This window comes from Plecotus auritus (assembly GCF_963455305.1).
Source record: "Plecotus auritus genome assembly, chromosome: 7".
Classification (NCBI taxonomy): Eukaryota; Metazoa; Chordata; class Mammalia; order Chiroptera; family Vespertilionidae; genus Plecotus; species Plecotus auritus.
Window position 1 is genome coordinate 78,963,254 of NC_137774.1, and position 18,044 is coordinate 78,981,297.

Sequence of the window (18,044 nt, forward strand, 5' to 3'; positions counted from 1 at the left end):
TTTCATGATCCTCCCTCCTCTCTGTCTCCACTTCCCAAGAATCAAAGTAGAGGAGCAGAGCTCCCCAAGGGGGTCTGGGTGAGTGACCCACTGAGTGGCTGTGTGCCCTTCAAGTGTCACTTTTCCCCACTAAGCCTTCGTTTTTCCTTCTTTTCCCCGCTCTATTAAACATTGTTATATTTTAAAACTACAACATCAATACATATGCATTAAAAAGTCAAACAATAAGAGATGCTTATAAGGATCACCGAGTCTCTCCCTCACTCTTTTAGTAAAACCTTGTGAGCAGTTTGGTGTGCATCCTTGCACAGCTTTCTCTGAATTACCTTATTTCGTGATTAGTAAAATGATCCATTCTGACGGCCACAATGATGGGCTGTGAATTGCCCAGGGAAAGGCATGTTTGGCTCTCAGAGATGGGAGAGAGAATGAGGCCAGGGCTATACTTCCACTCAATTGAAGAGCATCCTTTGAAGGTCACATTGCCAATTTATGTATAAGGCACAGGCGCCCCAGAAGCAGGGGGACATTTTGGGCTTCTAGGAAAATGAACACTGACCTAAGCTCTCTATGAGCTAATTGTGTCCATTTCACAGGTTGGGAAACCAAGGTTTCAGGAGCTAGATGTAACTCCAGAGCTTTTTCTTCAACTTCATCCTGAAATGTTGTCCATTGGAAGTTCTCTTTTCCTCTCCCCAGACTTTCCAAGCCCCGCAGGCTGATTTGAGGTTGGGTGACTCAACTGGGTTCCTGGCTGGGCATCCGGTTGTTCTTATATTTCCTTTTCACCTAATGTAGGCGAGATGCCCCAAGCACCCCCTTCTAGCCTCCCGAAGTCCCCAGACCGGCCTGGCTCTACCAGCCCCTTCGCCCCGGCTGCAGCTGACCTTCCCAGCATGCCAGAGCCAGCCCTGACCTCCCGTGCAAACGTAACAGGTACAGGGCTCAGGGCCTTTGAGAGGCACTGGAAGCAGGATTCGGGCCCTGGGGAAAGAATTGCTGCTGCGGAAGATCAGGTCCACACACAGCTGCCTGCAGGGACAAGCAGGCTGTGTTTATGTAAACAGGGCAGGGAGGGTGTCCAGAGAGTGGAGGGTCTGGGAGGGTGGACAAGGGGACAGCTGGAGAATCCATGTCCCACCTAAACCAGGCCACCAGCCTTTATCCGCTTGTCACCTGGCAGGAAAGCCCAGTGTGGCCAGAAATTCTGAATTGTCAGCAGAATCTGGAAATCTTGACTCGTTACATATTGTGATTTTTAAAAACATTGGTGAAAATGTTTGAAAGTAAAGCTGGCCAAAGAAAGACATCTTTGAGCAGGATACAATCTCAAGTCCCCACCTTGTGACACCCCCTTACCCCCCAGCCCTTGTGGGCTCTACCCTCTGCATACTTCTGCATACTCAAAGGACTAAATGCCTCGGAGGGAGGGAAGACCCTAGGGTACTCTTCACCCCAATTCTGACACCGTCTTCTTCATCTCCAGAGGATGAGATGTCCCCCACCCAATGCCAGGAAGCTCGCAAAGTCTCCAGCAAGCTTCCAAAATATCCTGGTGAGTGGTAGCAGGGTCCCTCTGCCCTGGGTGTTGGAGGCGGGAGCCCAAGTCTGGCTTTACTTCACTCATTCACTCAACATTTATTCAACTGCTTATGTTGGCATATTCATTCATTCATTCATTTACTCATTTGATTCTGCCATCATATCAGCATTCATTCTGGCACTCAAACTTCAGTACATTTATTGAGGACCTACCCCTCAATAAGCCCACACTAGTGCTGCATCTTGTTTGCAAGGTTGAGAGAATGAATGAAAGAAGAGTGGGTGACTGAGTGAGGGGATGGAAGAAGTTGATGATGAGTATGGGATAGAAGGTGAGAATGAAAGAGCAAATAGTGAATGGCCAAGTTAGTAAGTGCTTACTCTGTTCCAAGTACTCTTCTATATAAACTAGAGGCCTGATGCACGAAGATTTGTGCAAGATGGGCCTTCCTTCCCCTGGCTGCCAGCACCGCTTTCGCTCCAGCCGGAGCCACCTTTCTGCCTTCCCATGCTGCCCAGAGGCCTGGAGCAGCCAGCCCGTGCCTGTGTATGCAAATTACCCTGCCATCTTTGTTGGGTTAATTTGCATACTCACTCCTGATTGGCTGGTAGGTGTCATGAAGTTATGGTCAATTTGCATCTTACTCTTTTATTAGTGTAGATCATTAACATCACAAACAACCCTCATATTACCCCCATTTTACAGATGAGGAAACTGAGGCATAATGGATATATAACATGCTCAGGATACACTAATAAGTAGTGGAGCTAAGATTTGAACCAGACACATGGATTTCACAATCTTAACTCTTAACACCCCACCAATGTCCTCCCTATTGTGAGTGAGTAAAGAAGGAGGTTAGTGAGTACATGAAGGAGTGAGAAGATGAGGGAATGAGTGGGTGTGGGAATGAATGAGTATTTGGGTAACAACGAGGCAGCTAATAAAGAAGGTAGTTGGTAAAGACTGTGTGGTGAACGAATGAAGAAGCTTGTGATGGTGGCCGGGCTGGCCTCTTGGCTGCCCTCATGGTGGCCAGTCCTGCCACTAGCATCCTCCCCTCACCCCACACATCCCTTGGCTTGGCAGAGAGTGTGGAACAGTTTTGCCGTTCACTACGGGACAAGTACCAGGCCAAGCCTGCAGGCCCGGAAGACATCCTGGTGGAGGTGGACCTGATGAGGGCCCGGCTGGAGAGGAGCAGCAGCAAGAGCCTGGAGAGGGAACTCGTCACCCTGGACTGGGCAGAGCAGCAGCCAGCCCGCAGGGGTCTGGCTGGGGTGCTGCTTGCTGCTAGCGACTGCCGGCGGCCACGTGAGACACAGGTGATTGCTGTGCTGGGCAAGGCAGGACAGGGGAAGAGCCGCTGGGCCCGGGCAGTGAGCCGGGCCTGGGCCCGTGGCCAGCTGCCACAGTACGACTTTGTCTTCTACCTGCCCTGCCACTGTTTGGACCGATCAGGGGACACCTACCGCCTGCAGGACCTGCTCTTCTCCCTGGGCCCGCAGCCACTGCCGGGGGACAGTGAGGTCTTTGGTCACATCTTGAGGAGGCCTGACCGCCTTCTGCTCATCCTGGATGCCTTTGAGGAGCTGGAAGCCCAAGACGGCCTCCTGCCCAGTACATGTGGACCCATGTCGGCGGCGGAGCCCAGCTCCCTCCGAGGGCTGCTGGCCGGCCTCCTCCAGCGCAAGCTGCTGCGAGGCTGCACCCTGCTGGTCACGGCCCGGTCCCGGGGCCGCCTGGCTCAGAGCCTGAGCAAGGCGGACGCCATGTTCCAGATGGCCGGCTTCTCAGCCCAGCAGGCCGAGACCTATGTGGAGCGCTACTTTGAACATTTGGGGGCCACTCATCACCAGGAAAGAGCCCTGGTGCTCCTCCGGGGCCAGCCCCTTCTTTTCAGTCACAGCCACAGTCCCACTGTGTGCCAGGCCGTGTGCCAGCTCTCGGAGGCCCTCCTGGAGCTGGGAGAGGAGGCCGAGCTGCCTTCCACACTTACGGGACTCTATGTTGGCCTCCTAGGCCCAGCGGTCCATGACAGCCCCCCTGGTGCCCTGGAGACAGTGGCCAGGCTGGCTTGGGAGCTGGGCCGCAGACACCACAGCACCTTGCGGGAGGACCAGCTCCCAGAGAAGGTGAGGGGCTGGGCTGTGGCCAAAGGCTTGGTGCAGCCTTGCCCTGGGGCTCCAGAGACCGAGCTGGCCTTCCCCAGCTTCCTCCTGCAGTGCTTCCTGGGGGCCCTATGGCTGGCTCTGAGCAGTGAGATCAAGGACAAGGAGCTGCCGCAGTACTTGGCATTGACCCCGAGGAAGAAGAGGCCCTATGACAACTGGCTGGAGGGCATGCCGCGCTTTCTGGCCGGGCTGGTCTTCCAGCCTCATGCCCACTGCCTGGGAGCCCTGGCTGGGCCGGTGGTGACCAGTGTGGTGGATAGGAAGCAGAAGGTGCTCACCAAGTACTTGAAGCGGCTGCAGCCAGGGTTGCTGCAGGCAGGGCGGCTGCTGGAGCTGCTGCACTGTGCCCATGAGGCGTTGGACGCTGGCCTTTGGCGGCATGTGGTACAGGGGCTCCCCGCCCACCTCTCCTTCCTGGGTACCCGGCTCACACCTCCAGACACCCACATACTGGGCAAGACCTTGGAGACAGCGGGCCGTGACTTTTCCCTGGACCTCCGCAGCACTGGCATTGACCCCTCTGGACTCAGGAGTCTCGTGGGACTCAGCTGTGTCACCCAGTTCAGGTGGGGTCAGGGGATAGGGAAGCGGCTTCTTTGCATTGAGCACCTGCTGTGGTCTTGCTACCATGCTGAGTTCATTCTGTGGGGTCTCATGTATATGCACAGCAGCCAGGGGTGGGGGCGGGGGGCAGAAGTGATTCCCTCGTTTTTAAGATGAAGCTGAAGTTCAGAGAGGGCCAGCAGCTTGCCAAGATCATACGTACACCCACTGAGGGACAGCTTCATTCTTTCAACCAATATTTGAAGGTGCCCATATGCCAGGCACTGGGCCATGTCTAGAATCTAAGACTGATTGAGGTTCAGATTTGTTTTCTCTCTACCCCAGATCAAGCCACCATTCTGCCATGATTGGATTAAAGCCACAGCCTTCCCTCGACCTCCCTATTTCCATCCATTCTCTCCTCTTCCACGTCACTATATTTAACCATCAGAGCAGTCTTCCCGGAACTTGAATCTGGTCATACTTACAACCCTTTAGAAGTATCCCAATCCCTTCAGAATGACGTTTAAATTCCTTAATTTGGCTCATTTAAATCCTTCTGTTTGATCACTTTAGCCTAATCTCTAGAGAATCTCTCCCACCTTTCCCATAAATATACTTTACCCAAACTGTAAGGTCCTACATCATTGCAGTGGTTCAATCCAAGAATTTAGCACTGAGCTTCCTAGTAGTCAAAGCAAAAAGGGAAACAAAACCACTCAGAGATTTGAAAAAAAAATCAGTAAGTGCTGAAGTGGTCATTGAGGCTTTCTGGAGGAGGTAGGGGTTCAGCTGAGAGAGGGAAGTATCTGACTACGTAGGAGGTCCCTTCATGAAGCTGCCCCTTCATTATGGTCTAGCTCTGTCACTGTGCATGGGTCTGAGGCCCTCCCTCCACAGGGCCGCCTTGAGTGACATGGTGGGGCTATGGGAGTCCCTACAACAGCATGGGGAGGCCAAGCTACTCCAGGCGGTGGAAGAGAAGTTCACTATTGAGCCTTTCAAAGCCAAGTCCATGAAGGATGTGGAAGACCTGGGAAACCTTGTGCACATCCAGAGGTGAGGGGGATGGGGGTGGGAGGTGGTCCAGGCCATGCAAGTTGAAGGCCTATAGGACCTAAGATCAAGTTTGCCGTTAGCACTTCAAGGCATCCTCTCCTTTGGGACATCCCGTGCCCTCGCCCTGGGCCATGGCTACCCAGATCTCTCAATGCAGTTATCACCCAGGCAGAGCCCCCAGAACTTCCACTTTGTCCCATTCAAAACTTGCCATCATGTACCTAATTCTTTCCCAGCTAAAACCAGGGATGTGTGTACTTTCCTTTGCTAAGAGATTTTAATGAGCTGCCTTTTGCAGCGAGTAACAGAAGGGAAACCTACGGCAATCTTTCAAGGCAGCCAGGACCAGTATCGTACCCATTTTATAGAGAACAGAGCTCTCAAGTCCAGAGAGCAGAGGAAACTTGACCACAGGACAACTGTCTTTCAGTCATGCCATCATCATACATTGTCTGAGCACATACTCTGTGCTGTCTGGGATGGGTCTGGGCTTTACCATGACACACACAGTAATGCCTTAATAACGTCCTGTCTCAAGGTTTTTCTTTTTAATAGGGGGCATCTGTAGCCACAAGAAAGGCAATATTTGGGGGGTATTTTGGGCACTGGGGCATGCATCTTAGGACACATAGGTAGGGGCTCAGCAACAGGCAAAGAGCCTGCTCCCGCCTAACATTGTCCCTTCTCTCCAGGACAAGAAGTTCCTCAGAAGACATAGCCAGGGAACTCCCCGCCATCAGGGACCTAAAGAAGCTCGAGTTTGCGTAAGCAAAGGGGCGGATTGTCTCGGGTCCCCTTGAGGTTTATTCTCCAGCATTAGCTGGGCTTGTGCCACCAGAAGGGAGATGGGTCCCCAGAATTATTCTTACCCTCTCACCCCACCCCTCTGGAAACTAGCTTCCAACAGCTGGGGCTTGGCCCTTCTGGGCTAGTGAAGATAATTGGCTCATTGACTGGCAAGCATGCTTATTTGAATTCATTCATTCAACAGACCTACTCAGGTGAACAAGGCCACTGTCCTCAGTGAGCTTGCAGCCTAGTGTAAAGAGACAGTTGCCACCTGCTGAAATAAGTGACAGGAAACTCAAGGATTGTGAGAATGCAGATGTGGGGGAGATCAGGGGACTTCCTGGAGGAGGTGATTAAAGCAATAAACCTTGAGAAAGGAGTGGGAATGAGCAGGTGGGGAGGCCACACAGGGCAGAGGTATTGTTACCATGTCCCCATTGTACAGATGCAGACACTGAGGCCTAGAGAATGTAAATTGTTTGTGCAGAGTCACAAAAGTCAGTGCAGCCTGGCTCTTGCTCCAACAAAAGACAAAGCTAAATTCATGTTTGGTCCTTGCAAAAGAATCTAAAATCATCTAACAAATAGGAAGGACTTATTAAACGCCTGCAGTGTACTCAGTCCATCTGATATATAACTTCACTAATTTCAAGAGCTACTCTGGGAGATAGTCATTATCTTTCCCATTTTACAGATGAGGAAACTGAGACCCAGTGAGTTTAAGTAACTTGCCCAAGGTTCCCAGCTGGCTACCCACAAGCTGTCTGCTTCTCCTGATTACTGCTCCCCCTGCGCCCAGAAAAAAAAAAAAAAAGGGTTTCTTGTTTCAAACAGAGACAAGTTGCCAAATTTGTGCAGAGATAAAAATATTGCTGAAAAGAGGAAATGTATGAAAACAATCACCAAGGGCTCCTCTAGCTTTGAATTATTTTCAGCTTAAAAAGCCCCTAGTTCAAGATCGGAACTGTGCTCTGGGGAACAGCAGCCGTGGGGTGGAACAGCCCAGAACCAGGACACAGGCCACCTGGAGGCCGGAAGCCCCGAGACAGTTCTGAGGAAAGAAGGAAGGAAAAAAGGAAAAAATATTCTGGTGCATGACTGGCAGCCACTGTTCCAGGCACACTGTAGGCCTCATCTACCCACATAGGTCAGACTGCTCGGCTGCTGAAAATCCTGCAGAGGCTCTGCCTTGTAGACAGGGTTCTTCTCTGATTCAGCGCTCACTTACCTCTTCACCTGACCTCCTACACTCCCTCCCTTGCTCATTCCACTCCGGTCACATGGGCTCCTTGCTGGTTTTCAACCTTACTAAGCATGGCCCAGCCTCTGGGTCTTTGCATTGGCTGTGCCTTCTGCCCAGGACACTCTTCCCCAGATCGCTACATGGCCGGCGTCCTCACTCTCTTCTAGTTTTCACTGAGCGAGGCCTTTTCTGACCCCCATTTTTTCTTCTTTATTGATTACTGACCCCCATTTTTAAAAGTAAAATTCCACCCCACATCATGTATTATCCCCCCACACCAGATAGTATACCAATATTTTTTTTTAAAAAAAATTTTTTTCATTGATTTCAGAGCGGAAGGGAGAGGGAGAGAGAAATAGAAACATTAATGATGAATCATTGATTGGCTGCCTCCCGCATGCTCCCTACTGGGGACTCGAACCGTGTCCTCCTAGTTCATAGGTCAACACTCAACCACTGAGCCACTCCTGCTGGGCATACCAATATCTTTGATTATCTGTCTTACCCACTGGAATTTCAGCTCCACAAGGGCAAGGATTTTTGCCTGGTTTGTTCGCAGCTGTCTCCGTGACGGGCTCTATGGGCCTGGCACCCAGGAGGCAAATAATCAATATTTGATGAATGAATTCCTTAATCCTAAAAACCTCATAAGGTTAGAGCTAAATTTTAGGAGACTGAAGTGCAGAGGTGAAAGGATTTGCCCACAAGGCCCCAGGGAAGGGAAGTGGTCAGGTCCTGGATTCAAATCAGATTCTGGACTCCTATCTCGTGGCCTTTCTCAGAGGCTAGTGGTTCCCAAACTTTGGGGTTTCAAAGACACAACACTTCAGAGTGAATTTGAGTGGCTATGTGCCGTTACCATCTTAATTTTTATCAAGTATAATTCATCCAAACAAGCAAAATAAGGCCTGCTGGCACCATCATTTTATCAAAGAATGAACATTTTAATGGCAAAAAAAAGTCTAAAGAATATAATTTCAGAATAAAGGACTGTTCTATGTTTACCATATTTTAAAAACAAAACAGCCCTTCATTGTCTTTATTTTTCTCATTCTCTCAAAGTCTTGTCTAGATGACAGTCCAGGCTATGTGGCCTTGTGTGAGTTAGCTAACCTCTCTGTGCCTCCAGTTCCCCACCTGTAAAATGGGGACAAGAATTGCTCTTAGCTCAGAGTCATTGTGGAATTAAATGAGATCTAGTCCGAGTGAAGGACATGCTGTGTTCCTGGCACATAATAAGTGCTCAAGAAACTCTTCTATTTGATATTAAAATGAAAATAAGCAAACCATCTTTCTTGGGACTGGTAGTGGTGCTCAAGCCAGCATTTGGGAACCAGGCCAAGGCAGGAGAAGGGTGCATGTAGATGTGAGCAGGAGTGAGAACCCATCCAGATGAAAGCTGCGGAGCCGCCAGCTGGCCACTTGAGGGGCTTTGAAATCTTCCTAGAGCAGATTTGGGGTCCCACTTGGTAGGACTGGGGGGAGGGAAGTCAGGGTAGAGGATGCGGCCTCAGACGGGCCTGCCTTCTGTTCCCTGTCTGTACCCCACCCTGAGGCTGAATTGAGGGACCATGATTGTTTCAGGGTCTTACCTCTACTCTTTGCTTCCTAGGCTGGGCCCTGTCTCGGGCCCCCAGGCTTTCCCCAAACTGGTGAGGATCCTGGAGGCCTTCTCCTCCCTCCAGCATCTGGAGTGAGTACAGACCCCAGAGCCCTCCGTGACTCAGGCTTTAGAGTCCCCAAACCCTGACCCTGTTTGTGTAAGTTTGTGTGAGTTTGTCTCTTTGTCCTACAGCTTCCTTTATGGGGCTGGTGTGAGTGACCAGATGACCCCACTGCAGGGAAGAGACAACAGATGGGAATTCCACCCCCCCCTTCCCTTTTTTTTAAGTCGAATCCTTTTATGACCTTTGAAGCTCTTCCCCTCACATGCTGCTCCCAGCAGCCCACAGAGAAGCAGGGTCAGAGAGCAGGATCTCATGGTACAATCGAGGCCCAAGAGGTTGCCAGGAAGTTGCCCAAACTTGTGAGGGCGCCCAGGAAGCAAAAAAGGGATTCGGGTCCTTTGAGAGCTAGAACCTTGTCACCTGGCTGGCCAGTTGGTGCCCTGGGTGATGAAGACTCCCTCTCAAAAGCTCAGGAGCAGATACATATCTGCTATGGTGTGTCCAGGGGTGGGGGATGGGAGGAGGCCCCAGATGGGTCGGAGGGAGGCGAAACGTCAGGTGACTTCCAGGGTGCTGGCTGATGGCCCCCCATGTGATTTCACCTGCAGCCTGGACTCGCTGAGCGAGAACAAGATCGGGGATGAGGGTGTCGCGCAGCTCTCAGCCACCTTCCCTCGGCTGAAGGCTCTGGAGACGCTCAAGTAAGTGGGCTGGGCCTGCCCTTCTTGCTCCATTTTCCCTCAAGGTGGGCTGGCTTTTTTATTCTTTCATTCACTTATCTATCCAATCATTCATCCACGTAATCATTCATCCATCCATTCCTTCATTTGTCCTTTCACTCATTCATTCCTTTATGTAATCATTCATGCATCCAATCATTTTTTAATTTAATCAACAAATATTTAAGGAGCACCTAATGTGTGCAGGCTCCATTCTAGGCCCTAGAGATCCAGCTTTAAACAAAACAAGCAACATCCCTGACCTCAGGAGTCTTCTAGTGGAAGACACAATAAACAAGCAAACAGATAAAGCCATAATTATAAAGTATATAGTAATAAAAGTAAACAATGTTTAGTGACAGAAAATTACTCTGGAGGTGAAATAGGATTAGGAGGTGAAATAAGATTAGGATTTATAAGTAAAACATTATCAAAATAGCATATATATATATATATATATATATATATATTTTTTTTTTTTTTTTAACTATTCTTGGCCCTTGTCAAAACGGTTTTGGGTTCAGTTCCAGTCAAGGGCATGTACCTTGGTTGCAGGCTCCTCCCTGGCCGGGCCCCTGGTCATGGCTCTTGCAAGAGGAAATCAATTGATGTGTCTCTCTCACATCAGTGGTTTTTCTCTCTCTGTCTTTCCCTTTCTCTTCCACTCTCCCTAAAAATCAATGGAAAAAATATCCTTAGGTGATTAACAAAAAAAGCTATTCTGTGCTTTGGGAAGTAGGAGATGGATATGATGCAAGAAGATCAATATGATCTTTTTCTTTTTACTGAACATAGATGGTATCATCAAAATTTATCCACACCCCACTTCATAACCATGATTAGGATGGCCACAGAATTCACCAGAATTCACTTAAGGCATTTCCTTGATTGTAAGACACTGAGACTTCTCAAGTAATTTATAGTGTTCTAGGTAATACTGTGAATAAGCCAGATTTCCTTTTTAGTTCTTCCTTCCTTCTTTTTCTCTTTCCTTCCTTCTTTTCTCATTCCTTTCCCTCCTCCATCCCTCCCTCTTTTCCCTTCCCTCTCTTTCCTTCATTTCACTGCCCTACTTAACTTTTTATTGAGCACCTACTATGTGCTTGGCATTACTCTAAGCACAGCAGGAATACAGTAATGAACAAAAAAACAGAGCAGGCCCCTTGCCTTGTGGAGCCCACAACCATCAGACAAATAACATGAACACTTAGTTACAGAGCTGAAAAGTCATGCCAAGGCCCCCTAGCCAGTTTGGCTCAGTGGACAGAGTGTAGGCCTGCGGATTGAAGGGTCCCAGGTTTGATTCTGGCCAGGGCCTGGGTTGCAGTCTTGATCCCCAGTGGGGGGCCTGCAGGAGGCAGCCGATTAAATGGTTCTCTCTCATCAGTGATGTTTCTGTCTTTCTCTACCTCTCCCTTCCTTTCTGAAATCAATAAAGATATACTTTAAAAAAAGTCATTCAAAGGGGATGCTATCCTATATAATAAAGATGTAATATGCAAATGGTCGTTACACTGTGAAGCATGGTGACTGACCACATAACGACCGGATCACGGATCAGCAGGAGGGTGGGACAGCGAGCTACAAGCAGGCGGTGGAGAGCTACAGGAGGAGGCAGGGCAGCAAGCAATGGGGGGGTGGGAGGGCGGGGAGCGGAGGGAGCTACAGAAGGGCAGCAGCGAGCTACTGGTGGCGAGCTACTGGTCACAGATTCGTGCGCAGGGCTACTAGTAAAATCATAAAACAGGTGTGGGCAGGAAAGCACTCTCTCTTGTGCATCCTCACCCCCCATCATCCCACTCAGCCACAGGGCCTAACAGTATCCTTTTATTTATTAACAGTTACCACCAGTCTACCCACTGTGCCATTGACAGTTGATTACCCACAGCTCTCCTTAAGGTCATTGTCCTGTCTTCGCTGCTCTGGGCCACCCTGTGCAGAAGCAAGAGTTTCTCAGTTCTGTCCCAGGGAAGGCAGGTAGGGGGGAAGGGTGTACAAACTTGGCCCTCTTGCTGTGTCCCCGCAGCTTGTCCCAGAACAGCATCACTGACGTGGGCGCCAGCAAGCTTGCCAAGGCCCTGCCCTCACTCGCTGCATCCCTCCTCAGGCTGAGGTGAGTGGGGCCCTGCTGAGCTGGCGGGCCGGGGGAGGGCAGAGAGCCCCCTTTGTACCAGCTGCGAAGTCCCACATTGGGATCTGGAGGCAGTCACTACAGGCTGTTCTGCTGTGTCAGAGTTGCACAACTTGGGGGCGGGGGAAGGGTACTAATCTAAAATTCAATATGAACACAAACCCCTGGTTGGTCAATGCCTCTGTTTCTTCATCTGGAAAATGGGTACCATCCCAATGCCCTATGGAAAGCCCTTGGTGCAATGCTGGGCCCTGGGGCACAATAAATATTGGTTTTCTTCCCCCAGGAGATGGAGGACTAAGCTTTTTCTAGAGCCTTTTTTTTTTTTTTTTTTTTTTTTTTTAATTTCAGAGAGATGAAGGGAGAGGGAGAGAGAGATAGAAACATCAATGATGAGAGAGAATCATTGATCAGCTGCCTCCTGCATGACTCCTACTGGGAATCAAGCCCGAAACCCAGGCTCGTGACCTGATCAGGAATCGAACTGTGACCTCCTGGTTCATGGGTACACGCTCAACCACTGAGCCACAGAGGCAAGAGGGGTGTTGTTTTCTAGAAGGCTGACCACCCTCAGCCTAGGCTGGCTCTGATCACTCATACACCAGTCAGTGCCTATACTGCCACCTTCTGGTGGACTTTGGCATAGCACCTCTTGCTTTTGATTTCTTCCAGCCTGGACCCTGGTGAGGGAACTGAGAGCTTGGACCAGAGCCCCAGTCATTCAGCTCAGCATTGCCAGCTCTCCTCCCTCCCCAGGCTGGGAGGAACTTCCCTCTCCTTCCCCAGCTCTCATCCCTTGCCAAGGGCAGCCAGAGTCAAATTCCCAGGGGAGATGGCATCTGGTTCGTTGAGTTATCGATGTATCCATTCTTTATCCTTCCATTCAGGACCCCTGGGTACAGCTGTATAGGTTGTGTACTGTGCAACGCCTAGTCTGTGTGATTGGCACCCTATAGAGTTGTGCAGGGCATCTAATATTCTCTAACATCAACCATGGGCCAGCCTGTGCTAGGAGCTAGGGATACAACTAAGAGCAAAATAGATGTGGTTCTTGCTTTCAAGTTTCTTACATAAGCAAGTAAGCATATGCATAAATAAAATATTTTAAAATAAAATAGTGATTTATGCTGGGAAGGAAACTGACAGAGGACCAGGTGTTACAACAGGGAATACTGAATTCACCAGAGAGGTCAGGAAACCTGTGAGGAGGTGACCATTCCCCTTCCATGGGCCGCTTTAGGAGAAAAGCATTCCAAGAGGAGGGAACAGCAGATCCAAAGGCCCTGAGGTAGGAAAGAGGTTGGGTCTTTGAGCACCAGGAGGGCCACTGTGGTTGGATACAGTGAATGAGGGACAGAGGCTGGGTGATAAGGTGGGAGAGGTAAGTGGAGGCCAGGTCATGCAAAGAAGCCCTCGTAGGTGAGGAGGGGGTTTGGAGTTTTTCTACTGTGAATGAAGAAGTGGGTGGGGCCTATGGAGGTGACACCTAATCCGACTGATGCTTAAAGAAACCTCATATCATGGAATCTAAGATGCTATTTGTTGTAAGACACCTTTCAGAGGACAAAACACTGCAGGTTATGACACCCCACTGATTATTAGATCCTGATCTCAGTAATATTCAAATATGTGAACATGTGCTTCTTGGCATGAATGAAATATGGGCCTCCTGGGTTCTAAGACCTACCCCAGACACAGATTGCAAAGCTCCTTGCCTGGTGCCTGTCCTGGCAGCAGCCAAATCATGACATCAGGGGATGCTGGAGTTCAGCCTGAATCCACTTCGCTGCAGTATAGACCTGCTGCTTTTACATGCAGCCCTGCAGTATAGCCCTGAGACTGTCATAGCAAAGTCATGGCCTTGAGATTAGAACCACAGCAAGGATGCTTAGTAATGAGTGTACAGCTTAAGTCAGCACCAGTGACATCCGTCGTGCTATTTTCAACACTGCAGATGGTGACCGTGAATACACCACAGAAACCCGAGCCAGCCCAGTGACTGGGCTTTTCTCACCCTGTTATCCTCAGTGCTGGTCATACCTTCTATAGTAACTCATTTAACCCTCACTACCCATCCTGGGAGGTCAAATAACCACAGCTAACACTTAGTTCATTCCACATGCTGGGCCTGTTCTTTTTTTAAAATATATTTTTATTGATTTTTTACAGAGAGGAAGGGAGAGGAACAGAGAGCTAGAAACATCGATGAGAGAGAAACATCCATCAGCTGCCTCCCGCACACCCCCCACTGGGGATGTACCTGCAACCAAGGCACATGCCCTTGACCGGAATCGAACCCGGGACCCTTCAACCCCCAGGCCGATGTTCTATCCAGTGAGCCAAACCGGCTAGGGCCTGTTCTATTTTTTACCAGCATTAACTCATTTACTCCTCCTCACAATGACTCTATCATGCCCATTTTATGGAGGAGCAAACTGAGCCACAGAGGAGTTAAGTTAATTTGCCAAAGGTCACATAGGCAGCAGATGGCAGAGTTAGGATTTGAACTCCTGAAGTCTCAGCACGGAAGCTACCACTTCTCAGTCCTGCTGCTTCCCTGGACTCACTGTATGACAATGGAGAAGTGGCCTCATCTCTCTGGGCCTCAGTTTGCCCCCTGTAAAGTGGGGCAGTAATCCCAGCTGGTGCGGATCCCCCTGGGCCCTGAACCCTTGCACCCAGCCCGTGCCTGTCTTCTGTTTCCGGCAGCTTGTACAATAACTGCATCTGTGACGTGGGAGCCAAGAGCCTGGCACACGTGCTTCCGGACATGGTGTCCCTGCGGGTGCTGGAGTGAGTATGGGAACCTGGGAAGTGGGTGGTTGCTGCGAGGGCCTGCGGAGATGGGGGTTCCCTCTGGCATCACCGGAAGGACTGGGCTGCAGTCTGGTTGTCGAGAGTGTGGTGGTGGCCTTGGGCTGGGGCTGGATGGTCCTGAGAGCCAGGCCCCAGGATGGGTTTCTCTCCCCAGTGTCCAGTACAACAAGTTCACAGCCGCCGGGGCCCAGCAGCTCGCGGCCAGCCTGAGGAAGTGCCCTGATGTGGAGACACTGGCGTAAGTCTCAGTGGCCTAGCTGGGTGGTTCCGTGAGTCCTGAGCGCAAATCCTGCTCTGCCTGCCACCAACGTGTGGCCTTGGGCAAGCAGGACACGTCACCCCTCTGGCCTCAGCTTCTCCATCTGTAAAAGGGCAGTGGTAATAATATTTGCCCCCAAGCAGTTTTGTGAGGTTTAAATTAGTCAAGACTTATAAAGCAGTTAGAACACTATTTGGTAAATGAAAATGCTTAATATGTTGGGTTGAATAATATGAAATTGCCTGTATAAACCATGTTGACCTACAAAAATGGCAATTTCATATGGCTCAAACTTTATATTATGTCACCATGATGTCTAATGTCCAATACTAGTACTTTATATATGTTCAAAGCACGTTCATGTACATAAGCACTCATATCTTCTAAGAGGGATAAGGTGTATCAAATACACTGTGTGGCCAGATTATTATGATCTCTGAATGCATAATAATCTAGAACGCATTATATATATATATATATATATATATATATATATATATATATATATATATGTATATATATGTATATATATATGTATATATATATTGGAGGCCTGGTGCATGAATTCGTGCATGGGTGGGGTCCAGCCAGCCTGGCCAGGGGGAGGGGACATGGGCGGTTGGCTCGCCTGCCTGCTGGTCGAACTCCTGGTCAAGGGGACAATTTGCATATTAGCCTTTTATTATATAGGATATACACTGAGTGGCCAGATTATTATGCGTTCAGAGATCATAATAATCTGGCCACTCAGTGTAGACCCATTTTACAGCTGAGAAGAATAAGGCACAGAGTTTAACCAATGATTTTGAGGTCATACAGCCAGTCAGCATCAGAACCAGGTCTAAAGAAAGGGGTTTTGGGGTTCTTGGGCCTCTGCTGTCCCCATACCCCTGGTCTGGTTTTGCCAGCTGGGAAGTCCCCAAGGTCCCAGGCTGATGAGAGGAGAGATTTGGGAGCGGCTGTGTTGGGAGCTCCAGGTCACTGTCTCCTCTAACCTGGCCTCTGTGTCCCATGCCCCATTGCAGGATGTGGACACCCACCATCCCTTTTGGTGTCCAGGAACACCTGCAGCAGCTGGACTCCCGGATCAGCCTGCGATGACCCCACTGTGCTTGGGACAAGGTAACTGGAGAGGTTTTGTGAGGGGAGCACCACAGGGCCCCTGGGGTCAGCACCCTGGGAAGGCAGAATCCATAAAAAGTGGACAGGACAGCAGGTGGGATGTGGGTGACCACCCCTGGACCACACACCATCTAGGGCCTCCCCGTGTCTGCGCTGGGCTCAGTGGAGGTGTCCTAAAGGCTTTGTAGCTTGAGCCCTGAGGACCCTCCAGGTGGTCAGGCTTAGAGACTGGGCCGTCCACATCCCACAGCATTAGCGTTGGGAAGATGTTCCTTCGGGGACTCCCAAGCCTTGTGTGCTGCTGTGTCAGCCTGTTGGTGGCCCCATGTTTCGGATTGTCCTTGCTCTGTGCGTTTCCTGCCTCTCGCTGGCAGATGACTGTCCTCCCACCTCCCTGCTCCTCCGACCTGTGAGGTCCCCCTCCAAACCCTCTGTCTCGTCCTCCCTTCCCACCATCCCTTCTGTCCCCAGTCTTGACAACACTCTCTCCATGTGTCCTAAAGCTTCCTGACCTACCCCTTCTCCAGATCTCCCACAGACCCTTCTCCGAGGACACGGGCCACGCTGGACCTTGAACTGGTTATCTGTGGACACGGCTCTTCTCAGGTCATATCCTAAGAGCCACAGGGTCCCGGCACCCAGCCCTGCCGGCTACGGAAAGGACCCATGGCCTGCTACCTGGACAGAACCAGGCCCGGCTCCTGGCTCCTTCGGGACCCAGGTTGATGCCAGCCCTATGCAGCCGCTGCAGCCCTGGCAGACAGGTGGGTGCCTGATGGCAGCTGCCATCTACCCAGGAGCCCTGGCGCATTTTCTAAGGGACACTCCAGAAGTTGTGGCCAGGCCGAAGAGAGGAACTGAGGCAGCACCTCTCCGCCTCCGCACGTCCCCGCCAGGCTGGGGAGAAAGCCCTTCTCCAGGCTGCTGTCCTAGCAGGGTACGCTTGGCGCTTGGAGGGCACCAGAGGGGAGCCGGATCCAAATTACGACGGACTCTGAGGCAGCTGCTCTCTGTCTGTGGGACTCACTGTTTGCACAAAACTTGTTGGCCGAGGCCCAAGCCAGGCCAGGCCAGGCCAGACGCACTGGACCTTAGCTGGAAACAACGGATGGCACACTAATGGAGGGGCGGGGGCCACTGGAGCCATACCTGCCTTCTTGCCTTCGTTTGTGTCTCTTCACTACATTATAAATGACTCATTCAACCCCACAGGCAGGCCCAGTGTTTGAGTTTATAGCATGATTACCCTGTTGGTGTGCCCACTGATCTAATGCATCACAAACCACCCCGGAATGTAGTGGCTGAAAACAACACACACTCATTCTGCTCACACGCCTGTCGTTGGGCAGGGCTCGTCTCTGCCCCACTCGGTGTCAGCTGGGGTCATCTGAAGGCTCATTCACTCCGTGCTGGCTGGTGGCTGGGGACCTTGGTTCCTCTAAGGAAGGGTCGGCGGGGGCCCTCTCCCTGTGGGCTAGTTTGGGTCTCTTCATAGCATGGTGGCTGGGTTGTAGGGTGGTCACCCGAAAAGGAAGAGGGTGGGGCGGGGGGGCGGGGAGAGAGAGGGAAAGAGGAAAGATAAGAGAGAGCAGTTGGATCAGCCGTGGGCAAACTAGGGCCCACTGGCCGGATCCGGCTGTTCTATCCGGTTCTCTTGCTCTCCCCTCCACTCCTTTACTTTGAATTTATATTAGTTCACACAAACACTCCATCCATGCTTTTGTTCCGGCCCTCCGGTCCAGTTTAAGAACCCATTGTGGCCCTTGAGTCAAAAAGTTTGCCCACCCCTGAGTTGGATCCTTTTTATAACCCAGCCTTAGCAGTCACACCGCATCTCTTCTGTCACATTCTTTGTGCAGTCCGACAGGGGCTGTCACTCTCCCCACCCCCCGCCCCCACATTGCGCGCACACAGAAGCACCGCCCCCCCGCACCCCCCTCCCCCCCCCCCCCCCCGAGTCTGCCTTGGCCCAAGTCCT

The 18,044-nt window shown here is 50.8% G+C and overlaps 1 protein-coding gene across 1 annotated transcript in view; it reads left to right on the forward strand.

The window, feature by feature from the left end:
- CIITA (class II major histocompatibility complex transactivator) overlaps nt 1–17,274 on the forward strand; it is a gene marked incomplete at its 5' end in the record, with an annotated part of 33,282 nt that extends 16,008 nt beyond the window's left edge. Inside the window, 12 exons of the mRNA XM_080680509.1 lie at nt 799–936; nt 1,487–1,555; nt 2,633–4,283; nt 5,161–5,319; nt 6,012–6,083; nt 8,964–9,044; nt 9,627–9,719; nt 11,764–11,850; nt 14,578–14,661; nt 14,840–14,923; nt 15,970–16,066; nt 16,594–17,274. Of these exons, the coding sequence (XP_080536635.1) occupies nt 799–936; nt 1,487–1,555; nt 2,633–4,283; nt 5,161–5,319; nt 6,012–6,083; nt 8,964–9,044; nt 9,627–9,719; nt 11,764–11,850; nt 14,578–14,661; nt 14,840–14,923; nt 15,970–16,045 (2,594 nt within the window). The 3' untranslated portion in view covers nt 16,046–16,066; nt 16,594–17,274. The remainder of the gene's footprint in view (nt 1–798; nt 937–1,486; nt 1,556–2,632; nt 4,284–5,160; nt 5,320–6,011; nt 6,084–8,963; nt 9,045–9,626; nt 9,720–11,763; nt 11,851–14,577; nt 14,662–14,839; nt 14,924–15,969; nt 16,067–16,593) is intronic.
- Between the last annotated feature and the right edge of the window lie 770 nt (nt 17,275–18,044).